The sequence below is a fragment of the Sorex araneus genome, chromosome 3, assembly GCF_027595985.1.
Source record: "Sorex araneus isolate mSorAra2 chromosome 3, mSorAra2.pri, whole genome shotgun sequence".
Classification (NCBI taxonomy): Eukaryota; Metazoa; Chordata; class Mammalia; order Eulipotyphla; family Soricidae; genus Sorex; species Sorex araneus.
In genome coordinates, this window is record NC_073304.1 from 160,861,334 (window position 1) to 160,885,809 (window position 24,476).

Here is a 24,476-nt window from a genome sequence, read left to right on the forward strand (position 1 = left end):
AGTCAGAAAGAGAGAGACAGACATAGAAAGATTACACTCATCTATGGTATATAGAATAACAGAGTGGGAGACTAACACCCAAGAACTATAGAAATAAGTACCAGGAGGTTGACTCCATGGCTTCGAGGCTGGCCTCACGTTCCGGGGAAAGGTCAACTCAGAGAAGCGATCACCAACTACATTGTAGTCGAAGGCCATGTGGGGGAAGGGAGTTGCGGGCTGAATGAGGGCTAGAGACTGAGCACAGCGGCCACTCAACACCTTTATTGCAAACCACAACAGCTAATTAGAGAGAGAAAACAGAAGGGAATGCCTTGCCACAGTGGCAGGGTGGGGTGGGGGGGAGATGGGATTGGGGAGGGTGGGAGGGACACTGGGTTTACGGGTGGTGGAGAATGGGCACTGGTGAAGGGATGGGTTCCCAAACTTTGTATGAGGGAAGTATAAGCACAAAAGTGTATAAATCTGTAACTGTAAAAAAAAAAAAAATATTCAGCTAAAACTTAGCATCTTAACACAGATTATCTTAACCTTTATTATCTCACAATTTGGGGGCTCAGGGTTCTGGTAGCAGCTTCATTGGATCATTTTAGCTCTGGGACTTCCAAGAGATTATGGTCAAATTCTTGCCATCTGATTGAGGCTGTAATTCACCTCTGGATTAAAAATCTTTGCATCTCACACCCATGGAGTGTTGGCTGCCTCATCATTCACAAGTTGCCCAGTCCCACACTGGGGCAACCTCCTTAAGATAGACAGTGTCAGCTGTCAGCTGGCTTTGCCTAGAGGGAGAACTCTCAAGCAGGAGTCTGGGCTTTATGGTTTAGAAGCTGCAAAGCATCATTCTGGCACAAAGGCCCAGTGATTGTGCACCATGGTGGGAACCTGCGTAGGGGTACGAATACCAGGAGACTGAGACTGGTTGCTGGGCTCTAGAGGACGGACCTAACTTGGACGACATTGTTGGCACCGGTTTATAGAAGACTCATTATTCCACTTCTGGCCTGGGGAGATGGCTCAGAGGACTGGAATGCCTACTTTTGTTTGTTTGGGGGCCACACTTGGCGGTGCTCAGGGCTCACCCCTGGCTCTGCACTCAGGAATTACTCCTGGCGGTGCTTTGGGGAACCATATGGCAGGGCCAGCACTTTACCCACTGTACTATCGCTCCAGCTTCTGGAATGCATGCTTTGAACCCAGAGTTCTATCCCCACCACCACATAGGCCCTAAGCCCCACTGGAAGTGTTTTTCATCACTCCCCCAAATATTCCAGTTTCTAGGGCCAGAGAGATAGCTCAAAGGGCTGGGTCAAATGTGTTATATGCCTTGGGTTTGATTCCTGAAACCATATGATTCCCTAAGCACTGGTGAGGATATAAAATATTCATATCATTAATAAAGAATAGAATGAAATTACTTGCAGAGGAAAAAAACAGATCTTTCAGACAAAACAGATTGTTCCGGCTTTGTCATTGTCTAAACTGAATAAAGGAAGTTGATAAAGCATTTAATTTAAGGGGGCCAGAGCTATCGTACAGCAGGTAGGGCTTTTGCCTTGCATGTGGCCAACCTGGGTTTAACCCCCGGCATCCCATCTGGTCTCCCAAGCACTCCCAGGAGTAATTCCCGAGTGCAGAGCCAGGAGTAACCCCTGAGCATCACGGGGTGTGACCGAAAAAGCCAAAAAAAAAAAAAATCATTTTATTTAAGTATCTGAAGGGAGCTTATTTTGAACCTATTAGTCTTTACTAAGTCAGCTTTTAAAATCAAATTTAAGGCAAGATGAACATCCTCCCTGAGATAGGAGACTAATGTGCCGTGTGCCTAGAGCTGAGGGGACAGAGACAAATCCTGGGGTGTCCCAGACAAATACCAGCATCTGATTTCCACTAGGCTCTGCTTTTCAACCCATTTTCTCTTGTTAAGCTGCAGGAGCATCATTCTTCTCACTGGCAGTTGAAAATCACTTCTGGATTTGTAAGCAAAATAGCCAAGTAGCTCTCCCACCATTAATTGAGTTCAGACCTTTGGAATACTTTTACCTCTTCCTTCTATTCCTTCTCTCTGTCCCCTTGAAGCCTTGGAAAAGCTCTTCCTCCCTCCCTCTCACACTCTCCAACTTCCCGATTTATCAAATCTAGTCCAATATATACAAATAACTTTTCTAGGCCTGGGGAGGGAACCCAGAGGGCTGATGAAGCACATGCCCTGAATGCTCAAGGCTCAAGTACTGAACCATCCTGCTGCTGGTTGAATGTGGAGCCCTGGACTCCTGAGTGCTACTGGGAAGAAACCTCACAAAGAATTTACCTGTCACTGAGGCCTGTTGTTAAGGGACTTTGCTTATGTATGCAAGAAAATGCTCTTGATTTTATGTCAGAGATTGCCATATAGGAGAGCAGAAAAAAGTGTAGGAACACAACTATGTTAATAACTATTAGAACTGATGCTAAGTGAAAAAAATTATTGATAGTTCTTATAGAAATTTCAGAAATTATGGTAGATACTATAAAATTTATAAAAAACCAACTAACAACAGATTGACTTATTTCTGGGGCCGGAGCAATAGTGTACTGGGGAGAGTGCTTGCTTTGCATGTGGCCGACCCTGGTTTGATTTCCCCAGCATCCCATATGGCCCCCTGAGCACCACTGGGTGTGACCCCAAAATAAAACAAAAGACTTCTTCCTTCCTTCCTTCCTTCCTTCCTTCCTTCCTTCCTTCCTTCCTTCCTTCCTTCCTTCCTTCCTTCCTTCCTTCCTTCCTTCCTTCCTTCCTTCCTTCCTTCCTTCCTTCCTTCCTTCCTTCCTTCCTTCCTTCCTACCTTTCTTTTGCTTTTTGGGTCACATCCGGCGATGCACAGGGGTTACTCCTGTCTCTGCACTCAGGAATTACCCCTGGCAGTGCTCAGGGGACCATATGGGATGCTGGGAACCGAACCGGGGTCGGCTGTGTGCAAGGCAAACACCCTACCAGCTGTGCTATTACTCCGGCCCCAAGACTTGTTTCTTTCTTTCTTTCTTTTTTTTTTTTTTTTTGCTTTTTGGGTTATACCTGGCAATGCACAAGAGTTATTCCTGGCTCTGCACTCAGGAATTACTCCTGGCGGTGCTCAGGGGACCATATGGGATGCTGGGAATCGAACCCCGGTCGGCCGCGTGCAAGGCAAATGCCCTACCCGCTGTGCTGTTGCTCCAGCCCCAAGACTTGTTTATTTCTAAGGAGGGATTGAAAGTAGTAGTTAGGGAGAGGTATATAGAAGCTCTTTTAAAGAGTAGTTTCAAAATACTAAATATTCATCAGGTATGTTAGTATATGATCTTCAAAATCTGTGCAAAATTTGGCATGGACTCGAGGATGGAGAAAGTACAGCTGGTAGAATGCTTGCCTTGTATGCGGATGACCGGATTATATCCCCAGCACCCCATGTAGTCCCCTAAGCCCACCAGGAGTAAATCATGAGTGCAGAGCCAGAAGTAAACTGTAAGTACCACCAGGTGTGCCCCTACCCCCCAAAATAGGCTAACACTCAAGGCATAATCTGTTATATGGTGGTGAGTAGCAGTGTTTTAAATAGGAAAGAGAGACTTTTTTCTCTCATGCCATAAATAAATAAATGAATGAATAAATAAATAAATAAATAGAACCACAACAGAGTTAATCTGGAGTTTAAGAAAAGAGCTGGAGATTTAGATCTAATTTTACAGTTGAGACTGGCCTACATAGAAGACAATTTGATTCTTGGATAAAGTTTCTCAAGAAGGCCTTAAGCCCCTTTGCCCTTTACCCCGCTATTCTCTATTTTTTTATTATTATTTTTTAATTTTTAAAATTTTAAAAAATTTTATTGAATCACCGTGAGATAGTTACAAGCTTTCATGTTTGGGTTACAATTTCACAATGATCAAACACCCATCCCTCCACCAGTGCACATTCCCCACGACCAATATCCCAGGTATACTCCACCTTTCCCACCCTCCCCCTGCCTCTATGGCAGACAATATTCTCCATACTCTCTCTCTACTTCTGGGCATTATAGCTTGCAACACAGACACTGAGAGGTCATCATGTTTGGTCCATTATCTACTTTCAGCATGCATCTCCCATCCCAGCTGGTTCTTTCAGCCATCATTTTATTAGTGATCCCTTCTCTATTCCATCTGCCTTCTCCCCTCCGCTCATGAAGCAGGCTTCCAGCTATGGGGCAATCCCCCTGGCCCTTGTATCTACCATCCTTGGGTGTCAGCCTCATGTGATGCTACCCTACACTCCACAAATGAGTGCAGTCCCTCTTTGTCTGTCCCTCTCTTTCTGACTCATTTCCCTTAGCATGATACTCTCCATGTCTATCCATTTATAAGCAAATTTCATGACTTCATCTCTCCTAAGAACTACGTAGTATTCCATTGTGTAGATGTACCAAAAGTGTCTTTAACTAGTCATCTGTTTTAGGGCACTCGGGTTGTTTCCATATTTTGGCTATTGTGAACAGTGCTGCGATGAATATATAGGTATAGATGTCATTTCTACTGTGGTTTTTTGCACCCTCGGGATATATTCCCAGAAGTGCTATTGCGGGGTCATATGGAAGCTCAATTTCTAGGTTTTGAAGGACTGTTCATACTGTTTTCCAGAAAGGCTGGACCAGTCGGCATTCCCACCAACCGTGAAAGAGCGTCCCTTTTTCCCCACATCCACGCCAGCACTGCTTTTGTTCTTTTGAATGTGTGCCAGTCTCTGTGGTATGAGATGATATCTCATTGTTGTTTTGATTTGCATCTCCCTGATGACTAGGGATGTGGAGCATTTTTTCATGTGCCTTTTGGCCATTTGTATTTCTTTTTTGAGGAAACTTCTGTTCATTTCTTCTCCCCATTTTTTGATGGAGTTGGAGGCTTTTTTCTTATACAATTCTACAAGTATCTTGTTTATCCTGGATATTAATCCCTTATCAAATGGGTGTTGGGTAAATATTCTTTCCCATTCTGTGGGTCTTTCTGTATTTTGGTCACTGTTTCTTTTGAAGTGCAGAAACTTCTTAGTTTGTTGTAGTCCCATTTGTTTATGTTTGCTTCCACTTGCATGGTCAGTGCTGTTTCGTCCTTAAAAATGCTTTTAGCTTCAATGTCATGTAGAGTTCGGCCTACATTTTCTTCTATGAACCTTATAGATTCATGTCTGATATTGAGGTCTTTAATCCACTTTGATCTGACTTTTGTGCCTGGCATTAGACAGAGGTCAGAGTTCATTTTTTTTGTAGGTAGCTTTATAATGGCCACTTATATGGCCTCTTAATCTTTGACAAAGGAGCAAGAAATGCAAAGTGGAACAAGGAAAGCCTCTTCAACAAGTGGTGCTGGGAAAACTGGATAGCTGCCTGCAAAAAAAAGCTGCCTACCCCCACTATTCTCTTGCCTTAGAAGACACATCATGTTTCAGCATTGCTGTCACGTGATTTCCAGCCCAGGTTTGAGGGTGTCGGGGACACTGAGGAAGGTCGGTACTGGGGAGGCATGGGCTCTTAGTATCACTTTAAGACATTTTTGAAGAAAGGAAACATAATATTGGCAGTTGAAGCATAAGTGTTGAAATTAGGAGAGTCACTAACAAGATTTAAATGACAGGCTGGGTTTTTTTGAAGGGGCTGGAGAGATCATACCCAGTGGTGCTCTGGTTACTCCCAGCTCAGTGCTTGGGGACCCTGGTTGTCAAACCCAGACCTTCTGCATGCAAAGCAGGAGCTTCAGTTTATTGAGTTATCTCCTGGGCACCTAAGTGACTAGTTAAAAAAAAATGGTTTATGCATTTGTATTAAATAATTAAAATTCTGTTGTCCTTGCATAAGAAACTATTGTAATTAACTTTAGGAAATGAGATACTTGTATTATTTAAAATATTTTGTATAGTAAGTCACAGAACTTTAGGGAGAAAACCATTATAAGAAGATAAAAATAGAAACAAATATATATGTGAGACTTCTTACCAAAAATGCCTAGACCTTAGAAATAGATTCAAGCACTTTTATTTATTTATTTATTTTTTTTGCTTTTTGGGTCACACCTGGCGATGCACAGGGATTACTCCTGGCTCTGCACTCAGGAATTACCCCTGGCCGTGCTCAGGGGACCATATGGGATGCTGGGATTCGAACTCGGGTCGGCCGCATGCAAGGCAAACGCCCTACCCGCTGTGCTATCACTCCAGCCCCTCAAGCACTTTTAATATGATCTCGCATGATCCTGGAAACTACTGTTATAGAACTTAAGGTGAGTTTTGTCTTTGTCCCTATCCTATTGTTAACGTATATTATTTCATTTTTACAGGGATGTTCATGCTGTCTGTCTCTGGGATGATAAAGGGCCAGCAAAAATTCATCAAGCTTTAAAAGAAGATATTCTTGAATTCATTAAGCAAGCACAGGCAGTAAGTTCTGAATCTTTATACTAAGTTTAAGAATTTATTCAGGAAATACGATGGTTTCTGTTGTTTGAATATAGGCATTCCTGAAGTAATTTTAAAATATTGACTTTTGACATGTTTGATAAAAAATTTTTAATAAAATAATTGTTGCTTTATCCCATCAGTGACATTTATCAAGAGAGTACATTGTTATTCTTAATTAAAAAGTCTCTTTAAGAGGGCACGGGGAGATAGTACAGTGGAGAGGACACTTGCCTTGCATATGCCGACCGGGGTTCAATCCGTGGAATACCATACAGTCCCCTGAGCCACTCCAGGAGTGTTCCCTGACTGCAGATTAGGAGTAACCCCAGAGCATCGCCAGGTGTGGCCCCAAAACAGAAGCAAACAAAGAATTCAGCTTTTAATAGATGCTCTAGAAATCCCCATCATCATTATTTTTTAGTTGCACCAGTTCAAATAAATCTTTTTTTTAATGACTAATAATTCTTTTGAAGCTGGTAGTAATTTTTTTCAATTCTAGGTACTTCTCCAACTGTATAGTCCTTGCACTTTGCATTACTGCTGCTGAGCTGACATTCAGCACTCTTGAGTTGATAATATGTAGCACCGTGTAGCACTGTAGCACTGTCCTCCTGTTCATGGATTTGCTTGAGTGTGCACCAGTAATGTCTCCATTGTGAGACTTGTTGTTACTGTCTTTGGCATATCAAATATACCACACTATTCTATCGCTCTAGTCCTGATAATATGTATAAGAGTTTAATGTTACAGAGATTAAGGCAAAGCTTACTTAGTATTAGGTCAATTATGCGAGAGCTAGTTTTTTGTCTTTATTAAGCTCTGTCTTTTGGGGGAAAATTAATGCAAGTTCAACTGTGGTATTGACTGGAGCGATAGCACAGCGGGTAGGGCATTTGCCTTGCATGCGGCCAACCCTGGTTCGATTCCTCTGTCCCTCTCGGAGAGCCCGGCAAGCTACCGAGAGTATTCCGCCCGCACAGCAGATCCTGGCAAGCTACACGTGGTGTATTCGATATGCCAAAAACGGTAACAAGTCTCACAATGAAGACGTTACTGGTGCCTGCTCGAGCAAATGAATGAATGAACAACTGGACGACAGTGCTACAGTGCAGCTATGGTATCATTTTCTATGTGTTCCTACTTCTAAGAAAGATCTAAGGCCAGGAGATTATTTCTTTAAAAGAAAGTTGGAAAATTAGAAGACTAAAGTCTCTCGTTTGCTTGTTTTAACCTAAGTTGTCTATTAGAACTCTCATTATACTGTATTTTTTGTGTTTTTTGGGGTCACACCTGGTGATGCTCAGGAGTTACTCCTGGCTCTGTATTTGGGAATCACTCCTGATAATACTCAGAGAACCTTATAGTAGGATGCTGGGGATGGAACCTGGGTCAGCTATGTGCAAGGCAGGCAAGCACCTTGTACTATTACTCCAGCCCTAGAATTCTTATTATACTAATAACTGCTTAGTAAGTAGAAACTAAAAATTGTTTTTTTCTGTGATTGAGTACAAAATGAAATAGTATTCATCTATAAAAATGGAAAGATGCAAAGTGTGTACCAATTCAGACTGTAGCTTTATGAGCCCTTGAAAACACTAGAGTTGAAGAATTCAGTAGTGAAACTCTACTAGGACCCTTTCCAAGGAAAGCGTGGTAGAACCAATTGACCTGGAAGAGCTAATTATATGGACAGTGGTTGCTTAGGGCTGGGGAGAAGGGGCTAGGGTTTTGAGGGGGGTGTTTGTTTGGAGGATCTCCCCAGCAGTGGTTGGCAAGCCATTTTTGGCAACTTGCCCTGCATTTTTGGGCCTGAAGTTTTGGTGCTTGAGCCCATTGTGGGGGAACATACAGTGCTGGGGGTTAGACTTGGCGTCTGGGCCATGTACTGCAGTCTCTGAACTCTCTTCCCAGCTTCTTTTGATTTTGTCTTTTGAGATATAACTGACATACAGCCTGCATTCCTGCATTAATGTGAGATGTATGGCATAATGATACATGTGTTTACAGAGAAATGATCACATGTCAGCGAACGTTTAATTTTCACTTGATTATTGTGTATTTGTATAATAAGATATTTTAGATTCATAGCATGAATTATCATTTAAATCACTGTTATTACTTTTCTTTAAAACACTTTTGGACGTTTAGAGTTGTTTTGATTCTTTTTTTTTTCTTTTCTTTTCAGAGAGTACTGAGCCATCAAGATGATACTGCTTTGCTAAAAGCCTACATTGTTGAGTGGCGAAAATTCTTTACACAATGTGACATTTTACCGAAGCCTTTTTGTCAATTAGAAATTACTTTAATGGGTAAACAGGGCAGCAATAAAAAATCAAATGTAGAAGACAGTATTGTTCGGAAGGTAAGTCAGTGTTTAATCTTGGGCCAAAGGAAGGTTATTTGGAGACTTTCCAAAGACACTTAACCTTAGTGGACTTTTCTACTTGGTACATAGTATTTTTTCAGTCCTAGTTGTTTTGTTGTTCTTGGTTAACTTACTTGTTTTAAGCCTCACCCAATAGTGTGCTCAGAGGTCACTCCTGGTGATTTTGGAGAACCCTAGGGGGTGCCGGGGATTGGGGATTGAGCCACGGTCAGCTGCTTGCATGAGATGCACCTTAACCCTTGTTATCACTCCACCCTCCCTGGCTATTTTTATTTGTATGTTTGATTTTGTTTGGGGTCACACTTGGCCAGTAGTGGGTGTTACTACTGATTTAAAGGTCACTCCAATGGTGCTTGGGGGGGGACTCTGTGGTGTCAAATATTCAACTTGGTTCTTATACACAAACAGTGTAGTATTTAACCCCTTGAGTCATCCCCCAGACCCTCAGTGTTTACGTTACTGATTTTCTTTTCTTTTCCTTCCTTCCTTTCTTTCTTTCTTTCTTTTCTTTTCTTTTTTTTTTTTTTTTTTTTTTGCTTTTTGGGTCACACCCAGCAATGCTCAGTGGTTACTCCTGACTCTGCACTCAGAATTACTCCTAAAGATATGTTTAGGGTATTTTGGGTTCATTGTTGTTGTTTATCTACACCCAGCATTGCTCCTGCCTTTGGATTTAGGGATGACTCCTGGTGGGGTTCAGTGGGCCATATTGGGTGCCAGGGATCAAACCCGGGTTAGTCATGTACAAAGCAACTGCCGTGCTATACTACAGTTTTCCTTACATCTACTTAAGCTTCAGTTCTCTTTCATGACTTAAGCTGTAGATCTTTGTCTTCAAATATTACCTCCTTTGCTTTTTTTACTTAGATTTTTGTTTGTTTTTGTGTCACTCCTGGCAGTACTCAGGGCTACTCCTAACTCTGTGCTGGGGTGAGGGATGGGGTACTGGTGGTGAGCAGGGGACCATGTGATGTAGGTGGTCAAGCCTGGGCTTCTAGCCTGCAAAGAATGCTAAGCCAGTTTAGCTAGCTTTCTGGTTCCTATCTTTCCCTTAGTTTTGTCTTCAGTATTTTATTCATTCTTTCCTTGTGCTTTTTACCTTCATGTAAATTAAATTTTTCTCTTTCAAAAATCCCATCTTTGGGGCCAGAGTGATAGATAGTACAGAGTAAAGTGCTTGCCTTCGCATGCAGCTAAAATAAACCTTTGTTTTAATCTCTGGCACACCAGACAGTCCTCCAGCACTATCTGGAGTGATCCTTGGGCACGGAGCCAGGAGTAAGCCCTGAGTAAAGGCTCCAAAAAAAAAAAAATCCCACAAGAAAGAATTCATCATTTAACAGAAAGAACCTAGCTCTGTCTGAAAGTTTTGGCATTCACTTTCAACTCTTTAATCAACATTGACCTAAACCCTTCTCACTTATTATATATTACACTGTCACTGTCACTGTCATCCCGTTGCTCATCGATTTGTTCGAGCGGGCACCAGTAACGTCGCTCATTGAGAGACTTATTGTTACTGTTTTTGGCATATTCAATACACACGGGTAGCTTGCCAGGCTCTGCCGCGCAGGCGGGATACTCTGGGTAGCTTGCCAGGCTCTCCGAGAGGCGTGGAGGACTCGAACTCGGGTTGGCCACGTGAAAGGCGAACGCCCAACTGCTGTGCTATCGCTCCAGCCCTATATATTACGTACATACTTTTATATGTATGTATATAAAATCATGAGAATCCTAGGGAACTATAGATTCAAAAAGTAAAAAATTCCATTTAAGCTTAGATAATTCATTACTTGCTGTTGTGGGTCTAGCCACAGGCTTTGGCAGGTAGCTCTGGCATCACTGACCTCTGCCAGCCCGAAGATTCATGCTGATGTTGACGGCAGTACTGGACATTTAGATCCCTGAAGGGTCCTTAGTGGTAGGCATAACTACAATATGAGAGATGGCTACCCTCTTCAAAAATTTTTTTCTAGATGCCTTTTAATTTGCAGTTAAATTATTTTTGTATTCTCTTTTTTGGTTAACTCTTTTAATTTTTCCCATTCCCTAATGTTTTAACCATTTCCTAGTAAGTCAGCATAATTTAATGAGAATCACTTAATTTTGTTTTCTTCTCTCTCTCTCTCTCTCTCTCTCTCTGTCTCTGTCTCTCTCTCTCTGTTTGTTTTCAATGGGTTTGGACTACACTGGCTGGCTCAGGGCTTACTCCTGGCCCTGTGCTTAGGAGTCACTTCTGTTGAGAACTAGAGGACCATATGGGGTGCCCGGCATGGGTCGCTGGCTCGCTGCTCCTGAACAAGCGCCTTATTTGCCGTGCTGTCTCTCCGCCCTGAATTCTGTGTTCTTAGTAGTGTAAATTCTGGGCCCACAGTTGGCTAGATTTGAGTTTCAGTGTAGCCACTTCTAAGCTATGTAAATGTGAAAAAGTTGCTTTCTCTGTGCCCTGTATTTAGATTGTGAGGATTAAATGAGTTGTATATGGATAGAGCGGTTCTAATATTAACAGACAGTGATGTGGCTTCTGCTCTGTACTTCTTGTATTAGGACAGTCACTTGTAGTGATGAATACTCACAAATACGTGTAGACCGTTTCCATCATTTCAGCGACCTTATGGGACCAGGGAGATAGTTATAGGGGTTTGGGCGCATACCTTGCATATGTCCCTGCCTAGTTCAATCTTCAGCACCATGTGGCCCCCCAAGCACCACTGAGTCTTCTGAGCTCTGCTCTGAGGACTCCTGAGCACTGCTAGAGTGGCCCTGGATATCCCGGGTATCCCATTGTCGAAGCAGCCCCTCATCCTAAGACCCCCTCATACTTACCTGTCAGGCCTGGTTGACCACAAATTGCTGTGAGGGGTACTGGGCTTGCAGTACTATTTGAGAAGTGCTCTCCAAATAAACGAATAGATAAATAATTGAATTTGTGTATATTTTAAACAAAATGTGGTTGGATTCTTTTTGTATTTTGTAGCGCGTAACACTGTTGTCCCATTGTTCATCGATTTGTTCGAGTGTGCACCAGTAATGTCTCCATTGTGAGACTTGTTGTTACTGTTTTTGGCATATCGAATACGCCACGCCACGGGTAGCTTGCCAGGATCTGCTGTGCTGGCGGGATACTCTTGGTAGCTTGCTGGGCTCTCTGAGAGGGACAGAGGAATCGAACCCGGGTCGGCCACGTGTAAGGCAAACACCCTACCTTCTGTGCTGTCGCTCCAGCCCTTTGTATTCTATAAATACAATTTTTTGTTTTGTTTGTTTTTGAGCCACACCTGAGGTACTCTGGACTGACTACTGGTTCTGTGCTCCAGGATCACTCCTGACAAAGCTAAGGGACCAAATGGGATGGGGGATTGAACCCAGATTGGCTGCATGCAAGGAGAGTGCCCTACCTGCTATGCTCTGGCACTTTAAATGATCTACATATATTTTTAATAAATCACCCTGAGATAGTTACAGATTTATTCACTTTAGTGCTTACATTTCAGTCATACAATGACCAAGTACCTATCCCTTCACCAGTGCCCATTCTCTACCACCAATGTTCCCAGTATCCCCTCTTCCCCCTGTCTCTGTGGCAGGTAGATTCCCTTCTCCATTAGGGTGTTGTGGTCTGCAATGCATGTGTTAAGTGGCCATCATGTTTGGTCTGTAATCTATTTTCAGCACACATCTCCCATCCCGAGCAGGTCCTCCAAGCATCCTTTACTTGGTGGTCCCTTCTCTATCTGAGCTGCCTTTTCCCCCAGCATGTGGGGCCGGCTTCCAAGCCATGGAGCGATCCTACTGATTAAATGGGATTTTTGATACAGTTAGAACAGACAGGCATTTGAGCATTCTGATCACACACCCATGTTTCTGAAATTTATCTTTGGAAAGAACATTTTCCATATTCCATTTTTAATTTTTACAGTAATCACTCAAAATTTGTACTATTTTTTTTTTTTTTTTACATAACAGATGCCAAAACAAGTAGTAAATAGCAGCTGGAATTCAAAGCCAACTGTTTGATATGAAACTCATGTTCTTTATCATTTTTACTACTTGTTATTTACAAAATTTTAATATACTGCTTCCCAAGTGAAGTCAGGCCAGAATATGTTTTATTTTTTGTGCTTAAGAATTTTGGGGGGACAAAGTGCTTACCTTGCAGGTGGCTGCCCCAAATTTGATTGTGGCACTACATGTCGTCTCCCAAACACTGCCAGGGGTGATCCGAGCACAGCAGGTAGTGACTCCCAAACATATAAAAAATTATTTCCTGTGTACGTGGTACCTGTTATAATCATAATGAAAATAATTGCCTCTTTTGTTCCTTTTTTCCCCCTAGCTCATGCTTGATACCTGGAATGAGTCAATCTTCTCAAATATTAAAAACAGACTCCAAGATAGTGCAATGAAGCTAGTACATGCTGAGAGATTGGGAGAAGCTTTTGATTCTCAGTTGGTCATTGGAGTGAGAGAGTCCTATGGTATGTTTGAAACTGTAAAGATTTAATTTTTACAGAAATTCCACGACATTTTCAATGTAATGTTTATTGGCACATAGTCACATGTAGTTTTAGAACCAGCTGCCTTTCAGAGTAAAAAAAAGGGGGGGCTTAATTCAGGGTTTTTTTTTTTTATTTGGCTTTTATTTTAGGGCCCCACTTGGCTGTGCCCAGGGATCACTCCTGGTGGGTTACTGGGGACCCCATGTGGTGCTGGAGATTGAACCTGGGATGGCTACAGGAAAGGCAAGTGCCCTGCCCACTGTACCACCACTCTGCCCCTTTAGTTCGGTTTTAGGGGGCTGGAGAGAGCATACAACAGTTAAGGTCCTTGCCTTGCATGCTACCAATCCTGGTTCAATTCTAGGCACTACATATGGTCTCCCAAGTTGTGCCAGGGGTCACTTCTGAGTTCAGAGCCAGGACTAGCCCCTGAGCACTGTGGGTGTAGCCCAACATCTTCTCATGCCCCTAAAATAATTCAGATTTCAGTAAGCCTACAAAAATTCTTACCTCCTCTGGAGCATAGGCACTGCATAAGGAAGCCTGGATTTGATCCTGGCACTGCTCTGTCTCCCAGGTGCCCCCTGAGTAACCCAAAACAAAATACAAATTCATACATGCGTTCATATTTATTTTCACCATCTCTTTCCTGGTCTAAATTTGAAAACGGTAGATTTGAATCTGTAGATCATAAAATGTTTTCTGCTTGTGTTTTCACAAAGTTAATTCTATTCATACATTCATACTCTCTCTGTCTCTGTCTCCTCAAATTTATCTAAATCTGTTTTACTCGACTGAAAACTTCTGTGAATGGTTTCTTGAAATTCTTTGGGTTAGAAGCCAAATTATTGAGATATATGTGTAATCACAAAAAAGAACTGGTGTTAGGAAGATGCAAGGACACCTGAGTTCAGTGAGAGCTGTTTTCATTCCTCCCCAGCAAGGAACCAAGACGACAGTCTGATGGTGAAAATGGCCCATTTAATGCAGAGTTGCTAGCACACTTATAGAACATCTGAAGGGGGGTTGAGGTAAGCACAGGTGTGGTTGTCACTTACATAGATAAACATTTGGCAGAGGAAATTCTTTTGGGGAGATCAACTCAAGGAGACACTGTCTCCCAGGGACAACTGCATTGCTTTTATGTTTCCCTCTAATTGTATAAATTATCGATACTTGCAGTTGTTTGGATAAACATAGTAAGAGACAGAGATCCCAACACTTAGTTCTCTGGGTTGAGAGCAAACAAGGCTTTAAACACTTGGTTTTCTGGGCTCTGAGGACAAGCAAGGCTTTTACCGTAAATCCCAGACTAAGTTTTCAGGCCAGTTCAGCTGGTCCTTCTCCAGGGGGGTCCTGTCTCTAAAGTTGTAACAATTCGCATGAAAACCATGCATCTATGCTTTCTAGAATGTCCCATTTTGCTGCTGGGTAGTTTTGCCACTGGCCCCAGGTCCATCCCAGGCCCACGGTGGGACCTCCCCTTTGGGTGTCAGGAACTACAGAAACTGAAACCTGAGTCAAGTAGTTATGACCAAATAATTATGCCTAGGAGCAGATATATTTCAGAGTCAGTCAACTCCTAAATATTAGGAGCATAGCAGTAATAGTCTTTCTGTGTTTAATCGAAGAACATTGCTCTATGGTAACATATAAAAAGGCTATAAGGGAAACAGAAAAGCAAGTACAAGTATACAGCTCTTCAAATACAAAGCAGTATCAATACAAGTTCAGAATTACCAGAAAGTTTTGTTTTACAAGCAATCGAGATTGACATGGGGGGACTGTGACAATGTGAGGTAAAATACAAGGGAAAGATTACAGATAAACTTTAACTAAGTTAGGGATGCTAGCAAGGGTAATTTAAATTTCTCTAGGAGGAGGAAAGGAGACAATTCACTGATAGAGCCTAAAGCACTTAGGGTGAATATAAAATAATCTTTGTTATCATTGATCAGTTTGCTGCTTTGTTTTATTACCATTTTGTATTCTTCTGGAAGAATCTAACACAATTTTCTGTTCCCTTGAGTACTGCTTAGTCCTTTACTCCGCGTGACCCTCTGTATTTTTATTAGCACTTTTTTTTTGTACTTGAAAAACTGAGTTGAATCACAGTGAGAGTGAAATTTTATTTTGTTTTCCAGTTAACCTTTGTTCTAATCCTGAGGATAAGCTTCAAATTTATCGGGACAATTTTGAGAAGGCATACTTGGATTCAACGGAGAGATTTTATAGAACGCAGGCACCTTCGTATTTACAACAGAATGGTGTGCAGAATTACATGAAATATGTAAGTCAGAGCTTTGAATATGTGAGAGTTTGAGCTTTTCTTTTGATACTCTTAAAATGATTGCTATTTTACTTCTGCACAGGCAGATGCTAAACTAAAAGAAGAAGAAAAACGAGCACTCCGTTATTTAGAAACGAGAAGAGAATGTAACTCTGTTGAAGCAGTAAGTAACTTTAACTGTGTATTATGTGAAGTGGGTAGCTCAGGGGTGGCACATACATGGCACAAGTCACTGTTGTATTCTTTTTCTGGTCTCTGAACAGCGTTGCTGAGTGCAGGTTGCTCCTCCCAGGGCGCCAGAGCACAGCTTCCAACGCCCCTCATCTTCCTTCGGAGCCTGTCCGCAGTGAAAGCTATTCGCTCTTCCAGCTTTAGACTTTGCTCACTGCACTTAATTTTATTTTGTAACTTTTATTTCTTCGATAGCACAGCGGATAGGGCATTTGCTTTGCACGCAACCGACCGGGTTTCGATTCCTCCATCCCTCTTGGAGAGCCCGGCAAGCTACCAAGAGTATCTCGCCTGCACAGCAGAACCTGGCAAGCTACTCATGGCATATTTGATATGCCTAAAACAGTAACAACAAGTCTCACAATGGAGACTTGCTGGTGCCCGCTCGAGCAAATCGATAAGCAACGGGATGACAGTGACAGTGATGACAGTGAACTTTTATTTCTAAACATTTTTTTGTTTGTTTGTTTTGGGGACCATACTGCAGTGATGCTCAGGGCTCCTAGGAGTGCTCAGGGGACTGAACCCAGGTTGGCTGCATGCAAAGAAAGCGCTTTCCCCACTTAATCAGGCCCCTATACTTAATTTTTAATCATTTAAAAAATTTTTAATCATTTAATCACTGTACTTAATCTCAGGCTCCTATACTTAATTTTTAATAATCTTTCATTGTGTTTTATGCCTATATAAATGTAGCCACTTCAGTGGCTATCATAGTGCAGTGTGCTTCCTGAGGATAAAGGTGATTTTTATTTTTCAAGGTGACTTGTGTCAGTTAAGTAGTTGCAAAACAATAGATTAGTCCTGAACCACTACTCTTAGGGGCTATAATGTTCAAACTTGGTCTTGTTTTAAGATAAAATATTACTTATTTGATAAGAGAAGATTAATATATAGAAAAAAAGTCAGAGGACCCAGGATGTTGCTTATTGGTGATCAGTGGTAAAATATGTGTCTTGCATTCATGAAACCTGGGTTTGGTCCCTGGCATTGCAAAGAAACAACAAAATCAGTCAGACATAGTATCCATGCTGCCATATTCATGCTGCGTGTTTTCTTACACATGAAAAATGATCTTAATGTGTTTTAGCAAGCAAAATAAGAATCAAGTCTGAGAGCAAAATATTTTCTCCTTTTTTTTTTTTTTTTTTTGGAAACTAGAAACTAAATGTAGATTTACACCCAAAGACAAAACATTCACTTTGCCTTTCTCTAAACGTCTTTTAACTATTGGTGATTTATTTTGTTTTGTTCTTTAACTTCTGATTTTTCTCTCACTTCCTTCATCTTGAATAATAGTTCTGTTTATTCTTTGTTTAGGAAACAGACTAAGTTGGATCTTTTTCCCTTGTTTTTTTGTTTGTTTTTGCTTGCTTGCTTTTTATAACACTATGTTTTCCCTTACTGGTTAAATACGTTTGATATGAGCCAGAGAAGATGGTTAAGTTAGTGGTTGTTTATAGAAACTCTCAATAGAAGTTTAAATCCAGGCATTTGCTTCCTTCAAGAAGGCAGGGAAGACTATTGAGTAATTTTTTAGGTGGTGTGTTATATTTAGAGTTCACCCTCAGGAATACTAGTGAAACAAAGATGTGTTGCAGTGGGGGAAGAGCTAGATATGAGAAGGGGGAACTTCTGCAATCACTTGGCCAGGTGTATGGACTAATAAGCAGGGGTGTAGCGGTGGAAATGGGAAAGGGTGGGGCAGAGCTGAGCTTCCATAGCAGCGCGCTGTGTTGGAGGGAGTGGGGGTTAGATGCCAGAGAGAATGGGCAGGGATGTAGCTGAGTTTGGGCTTGGAGGAACCGCGCTACTCCAGGGAGATCTGGTCTAAATAAGTCATAATAATGGGGGGAAATATTAGCTTGAGGGAAGTTTGAGTTGATTGATATGACAGCAGCAACTGAGTGCATGTTTTGATTTTCTAAGAATTATTTTTAGTTTATATAGATTAGTTATATTATAGCTATATTAAACTTGGGAAACTTGAAGTAGAGAGCCAACTAAGCAAAAAAGGAAGAACAGTATCAATAAATACGCTGACGGGTCAGATAGAGTATTTATTTGAATACTTTCTGAGGGGTGATTATGGGCCACATCAGGTGCTCAGGGCTTACTCCTAACTCTGTTCTCAGGGTGTCACTTCTCCCAGTGCCTGGGGTGGTGTTTTATGTGGGGTCGGGGATCAGATCAGGGTTGGCAGTGTGCAGGCAAGCTCCTTCACCCCCCTGTACCATCTCGCTAGCCCTCCCTCTCTCCTTTAAAACACATGTACACACTAGGGAATGAAACTTTTAAGATATAAATTTGCTCTTCCACAGTCAAAAATGCTAGCAACTTCCAAACTGAATTATACTCGAGTTCAAAGATAACTTGTTTGTTTTATACCAAAGAAACCCTAAGTGCATACAGATTTTCTGCTTATTTAAACTTCTGGTTGCATTGTAGTATTTCTGTAGAAAAACACACCAAAACTTCAAGTATATGATAGTTACAAAATGAACATATGAAGTAGCCAGAAAGATGATTATCAGCTTTAATAATAAAAAATGATTATTCAGAATCTTTCCATTATGCCTTCCTCCAAATTATTATCACCCTCTTGTTCTTCAAATGTATAACTTCCCTAATTTTGGGGAGCTTGGGGGTCATACCTGGAGGCCCAGGGCCTATTTCTGGCTATGTAGACAAGGGTGCTGTGGGAGTGGGGAAAGGAATATATGATGCCTGGGAGCAACCTGGAGTCTGTCACATAGAAGGCAAGCAGCACTTTCACCCTTCTATACTTTCTCTAGCCCCACTCTTGAAACTTGGAACAACAAAATAACTGACCAGTAACCATTATACAGTTCATTTATCAAAATATGGTACAGAGGCTATATCAATCTCTAAATCTTTAGAATTATTACATTAGGAAGTTAAGGCTTAGGCAGATTCACTTACAGACATAACTGAGCAGCTTGTTTTGGGGACACACCTGACTTATGCTCAGGGGCCCTGCTGGCGCTGCTCGGGACAGTACGCAGTGCCAGTCTCAAAGACTGAGCACACACTTTGCACACAGGAGACCCAGGTTCACTCCAGTGCCATACCGTTGGCCTTCAGCTTTGCCAGATGTGGGACAATCCACTCCCCTGCAACAAAATACCATATATATTCAGTCAGTGAAGCTGACCGAATTCATTTCTCCTTGGGGTCTGATGTGTCTCCTTAGGAATGTCTGGCCTGTTGTTTGTTGGGGTTGTGCTTCGGGACTCTGGAGACAGCCCTTCCTGATGCACGTTCACTGTGGCTTATGCTCATTTTAGTGATACTGGGAGATGGTTCTAAGTCCTGCCAAGTACGAAAGTACAAACTCAGCAATTCGAGACTTGGAGAACTACCAGCTAAAGCAGTGTGTGTGGGCTTACAGGTAGGGAATCGTAGAGAGGAAAGGGATATTTGTGGAGAATATTTCGTAAGGTCTGTAGTTGGTATTGTAAAAGTACTATTGTCCTGGTTTTGATAGTTGTACCCCAGTTACATAATACTCCGCTGTGTTTTGCAACTTTTCTGTAATACTAAAGTAAAAGTAGGGGCTGGAGTGATAGCACAGTGGGTAGGGCGTTTGCCTTGCACGCAGCCGACCTGGGTTTGAATCCCAGCATCCCATATGGTCCCCTGAGCACTGCCAGGGGTGGTTCCTGAGTGCACAGCCAGGAGTAATCCCTGTGCATCGCCAGGTGCCGACCCAAAAAGCAAAAAAAAAAAAAAAAAAAAAGTAAGAGTAAACTGTTGGGCTAACGTGATAGTACAGTTGCTAGGGCACTTGCCTTGTATGTAGCTAACCTGGATTGAACCAGGAGTAAGTCCTGATCATGACACACGTGGCTCAAAAACCTAAAAATAAAATAGAGTAAGGGGGCCCGAGGATGTGGCTCAGTATTTTAGATTTTTAGAATATTATCCAAAAAGGTTGAATCAATCTTATTCACCATTTCTCTGTATGGAGTTATTTATGTAACTTAATTTAGCAATAAAGCAGATACTATTGGTAAAATGGTAGAAGAGGAAACCTTAGCTAGAAAGGCCAAGAAAAGATGAATTTGGAGAATAGCTTGCCACACAGAGAACAAATTAACTTTTTTTTTCGGAGGGAGGTGGTAGGGGGCACATCTGGTGGTGCTCAGGGGTTACTTCTGGCTCTCTGCTCAGAGATCACTCCTGGCCATGCTCAGGGGACCATATGGGATGCTGGAGATCAAACCCAGTTGGCTGCATACAAAACAAACTCCCTATGTCCTATACTACTACTTTGACCCCATAAATTAATTCTTAATATTTTATAGATTTTTCTTGTATGGCTAAACACCTGATGACCATGATAAATAGAGTCGTAAAGAGTAGAAACCTAGTTCAACTCTTTTTAAAATTATTTATTTATTTATTAATTTATTTGCTTCTTGGGTCACACCCAGCAATGCACAGGGGTTACTCCTGGCTCTGCACAAAGGAATTACTCCTGGTGGTGCTCAAGGGACCATATGGGATGCTGGGAATCGAACCCGGGTTGGCCTCGTATAAGGCAAACACTCCAGCCCCCCAGTTCAACTCTTATTTTTCGACTGAGACAAAGTGAATTATTACTTACAGAGTTGTATGATGAAAGTCAGCTGGTCTTGTTCCTTCTCACTAAATTTTAGTGAAGCAGATATGCAGCTTGAATACCATGAGGAGTTATCTATTGCTCCATCACTTAGCCTGCCTGGCCTGTGCTCCATCCTCACAGACCTAGGCACACATTTGTTTAGCAAGTACAGGTGCCTCAGTGCAGTCTGGCAGGCATCATCTTTGACGCGTTTATAGTCTTGCTGTAGAGGAAGGTAAAACATGAAGCACATTGATAGTTAAAGTGTTTCGCCTTGCAGACCTCTGGGGACAGATTGCTATGGATTTAGAAGTTGCTCATCTCAGGCAAATTGATGGCATATGGCAAAAAGGTTTTTTCTTCACGGAAGCTAGCAAAAGGAGACAGAAAGGGGAGAATACAAGGTGAGAGAGATGGTTCATCACTATCCTTTCCATTAAAGATGTCTCTTTCAGTCACAGACAGATATATTTAGTTTCCTGTGCATGTAGTACTTTGGTAAAAGACAGGGAGAAATAGAGAAGAGTAATGCACGCTCTTCTCAAGGACCTGCTCTCTTGTCCAGACAAGACTCCCGGAATAAGAGAAGAGCACTCAGGAAATTCAGGAAATCCTCTCTGATTCATAGAATAGTTTTCTAAACAACCTTTTTATGCAGAGGTCTGTACTGTAATTATTCTTTTTTTTTTAAAAAAAAGATATTATTAGGGAATTTTTACAAAAGAAGAGAAGATACTATAGGGACACCCCACCCCCCACATCTAGACCCCAGATTAGATGTGGGTCAATTTTTAAAAATCAATTTTTAAAAATCATACTTTTTTCTTCTTTTTCTTTTTTTGTTCTCACAGTTTTTCTTTCTATGGTCTAACATGTTAGGGAAAATAGTTGACTTCGTGCATTTTTTTTCACAAACACTTATAGCCTTGTTTTTAAGGCCTGTATGCATATCTCATCATATGTATGTTCTATAGTATGCTTAATGAATCCTTACAATGAGCATTTTTAGTATTATCATGTTATTATTATTACACTTTTTACAAATAGTATTTTCTGGGGCACCAGCAACATACACGTAAATTGACTACAGAAGAACTTCCCTCTAATCCCTAGCCAATTCTGCTGTGTATTTCAAATTCCTTGTAAATATAACCTCATTCGCTATCACTGAATAGTAAAAAAAAAAATTCATATTGTGATTTAGTGTGTTCCATGTTTATTTGCATACATCTGAAATAAAGGTTTTTCTGTAATCCTTTATGTGTGTGTTGCTGGCGCTTCAGCCTAGGGCTTCTTGCATATGTGGGCTTTAACATTGGGCCATGTCACTGCCCCAACAAAAATTGCTTTTTATATAAGATGATGATGTTCTCTGTTGATAGACCCAATGCAGTCTGAGACTATTTGTTCTGTGTTTCCTTTTTAAAAAGCTGGTTACGGTTATTAAACATGACTTCAGGGCTGGAGAGGGAGTGCAGGAGTTAAGGCACTTGCCTTACATGTGGCCAATCCCAGGTCGGGCTCTCGAACCTATGCATGGTCCCTTGAGCATACCAGTTGCCCCTGATCACTATTGGATGTGGGTTCAACCCCCACCTTCTGAAAAGTGAAAGCAAAAACTGATTTTACAATAAAGAATTTATTTTTGTTTTGAGGGCCGTACCCAGTGATACTCAGGGCTCTGTGCTCAAGGATAAATCCTGGCAGGATTTGGAGACCATATAGGATCCCAGGGATTGAACCTGGATTATATATGTATATATGCATACACATGTAAAGAGAAAGAATACATTTTAAAAACTAGGAAGAGTAGTATGAGTCTACATTACCTAAATTCAGCTTTGGTAATAATAACCAACAATATTTCATGTCTGGTGTTGGAAAGGTAGTGCAGCAGATAAGGTGCTTGCCTTGTATTGAGGACTCAGTAAGAAGATACCGGAACACAGCTTGGCCTCAAAACCAAAAACAAAAGCAGCCAGTATTTTAATTCCTTGAGGAAGTTTTAAAAATTAAAAAAAATCAGTTTCCTGTCTTAATAAGTTGTTTTTTGGTTTTTTTTAAATTATGTATGTGTGTGTGTTGGGTGGGGGGCAGGATTGTTTCACACATGGAGATGCTCAGGGTTTACTCCTGGCTGAGGTCTTTTTTTCTTTTTCTTTCTGGGTCACACCTGGAGATGCACAGGGGTTATTCCTAGCTCTGCACTCAGGAATTACTCCTGGCGGTGCTCAGGGGACCATATGGGATGCTGGGAATCAAACCTGGGTTGGCCGAGTGCAAGACAAACACCCTACCCGCTGTGCTATCGCTCCAGTCCCTGGCTGAGGTCTTTTTTACAAAAAGATAAACTCAGCCTTAAAGTGAGGCAGGCCCTTGCCTCACTACTCCTACTGAACTCCTGACTGCAGAGGACTAAGTCTGCATGACAATAGGATCCAGGGCAGATAAGGGGATATTCTGGAGGGCCTCCTGGAACACCTGGTTCTTGGCATTTTGCCTAGACCTATGCTTCCCTACCACCACTCCACGTTACCTACCTTGAAGCACTAATCTGACATTAAAAAATGACTGGGGTATGCCAGAATTCATCCTCTGTCTAAAGCCTTTCTTCCTTTTCTGCTTACCTGGAGACTGAAATACCAACCATAGGTTTTCTTTTCTATTTGGATTCTAGCCCACCTCTCTAGCTTTCTCTTCCATGCTTTCTTCCCATGCTGCTGGAGATTTTTATTATTATTTATTTATTTATTTTGAGGAGGGGCATACCCAGCAGTGCTCAGGGCTTTTACTTCTGGCTCTGCTCACAGTGATCACTAGAATGAATCAAGCAGAGTGCTGGAGAGAGTGTACAGTGTACAGTGGGGAGGTGCTTGCCTTGTACACGGCTGACTTGAGCTCGACCCCCAGCGCTTACATACCAGATCTCTGCTTGTTTCTTTCTAGAATACTTTTTTTTTCCATATTTATTTTAGGTACCACCTTGTGGATGAGACTTTTTAGCTCCCTAAGAAAGAAATTATTCTTCTTGTTTTTATTATTATTCTTGTTTTATTTGTATGTGTATATTTTGCTATTTGACTGAGTTAAATTTATCAGTTTTTTGTCTATCAGTGCCCTCTCCTCCAAAGTTGGGGCTAGTTCTGTACTTTTTCTTTCCTACCTATTTCCTTGGTGCCCAGTGACAGTTGAATAAATATACTCATACATTTAGGGTCTTAGGATCAATTCTGAACAGGTTCTCTTCAGAGATGAAAAGCTTATTTCTTCTTAATTTTTCATATTTTTCCTCCTATCCTTGGAGATTCTTATTAAAATTTCTAAAGATAACCTAAGTTCTGTAGTTTTTTTCATATGTGGAAAATGTACTTTGGTAAATTTGTATGGATTTTCAATAATCCTGTAGTAAAGGTAAGTAAAATACTTTCAGCATACTTAGTTTTTAAGTTGTTACTGAACATTATGATTTTATAGAGCTGTAAAACAAAAGGGGATGGATTAATTTGTGCTTATTTGTGCTTAGAGTAGCCTTAACCAGTTTTTTTTTTTTTTTTAAATGTGTTTCAGCTCATGGAATGCTGTGTTAATGCCCTGGTGACATCCTTTAAAGAAACTATCTTAGCAGAATGCCAAGGCATGATCAAGCGAAATGAAACTGAAAGTAGGTAAAACATCGCCTAAGATCTCGTCATTATCAAGGGGGTATCCTGGGAGCTGATCACTTAATAAATTGCTGTTGGATAATTATTATATGTAGGTGTATCTATTACACTGACTATAAATAAGCAAATGCTTTGTACAGTTGAAAGCGCTCTTTTGGGGCTGGTGGAAGGGCACACATGGCAGTGCTCAGGGGTTATTCCTGGCTATGCGCTCAGGAATCCAACCTCGTGGTGCTCTGAGGACCTTATGTGGTGGGTTCTACAGATTGAACCCAGGTTGGCTGCATGTATGGCAAGTGCCCTACCCAGTGTAATGGAGCTTTGGCTCTGGAAGTG

General features: G+C 41.5%; 1 protein-coding gene across 1 annotated transcript in view; it reads left to right on the top strand.

Moving 5' to 3' along the window:
- Nucleotides 1–24,476, top strand: part of CUL5 (cullin 5) — a 65,275-nt gene that overhangs the window by 19,591 nt on the left and 21,208 nt on the right. The window contains exons 3-8 of the mRNA XM_055131318.1: nucleotides 6,325–6,424; nucleotides 8,631–8,807; nucleotides 13,168–13,309; nucleotides 15,475–15,620; nucleotides 15,703–15,783; nucleotides 24,046–24,139. Coding sequence (XP_054987293.1) covers nucleotides 6,325–6,424; nucleotides 8,631–8,807; nucleotides 13,168–13,309; nucleotides 15,475–15,620; nucleotides 15,703–15,783; nucleotides 24,046–24,139 — 740 coding nt within the window. The remainder of the gene's footprint in view (nucleotides 1–6,324; nucleotides 6,425–8,630; nucleotides 8,808–13,167; nucleotides 13,310–15,474; nucleotides 15,621–15,702; nucleotides 15,784–24,045; nucleotides 24,140–24,476) is intronic.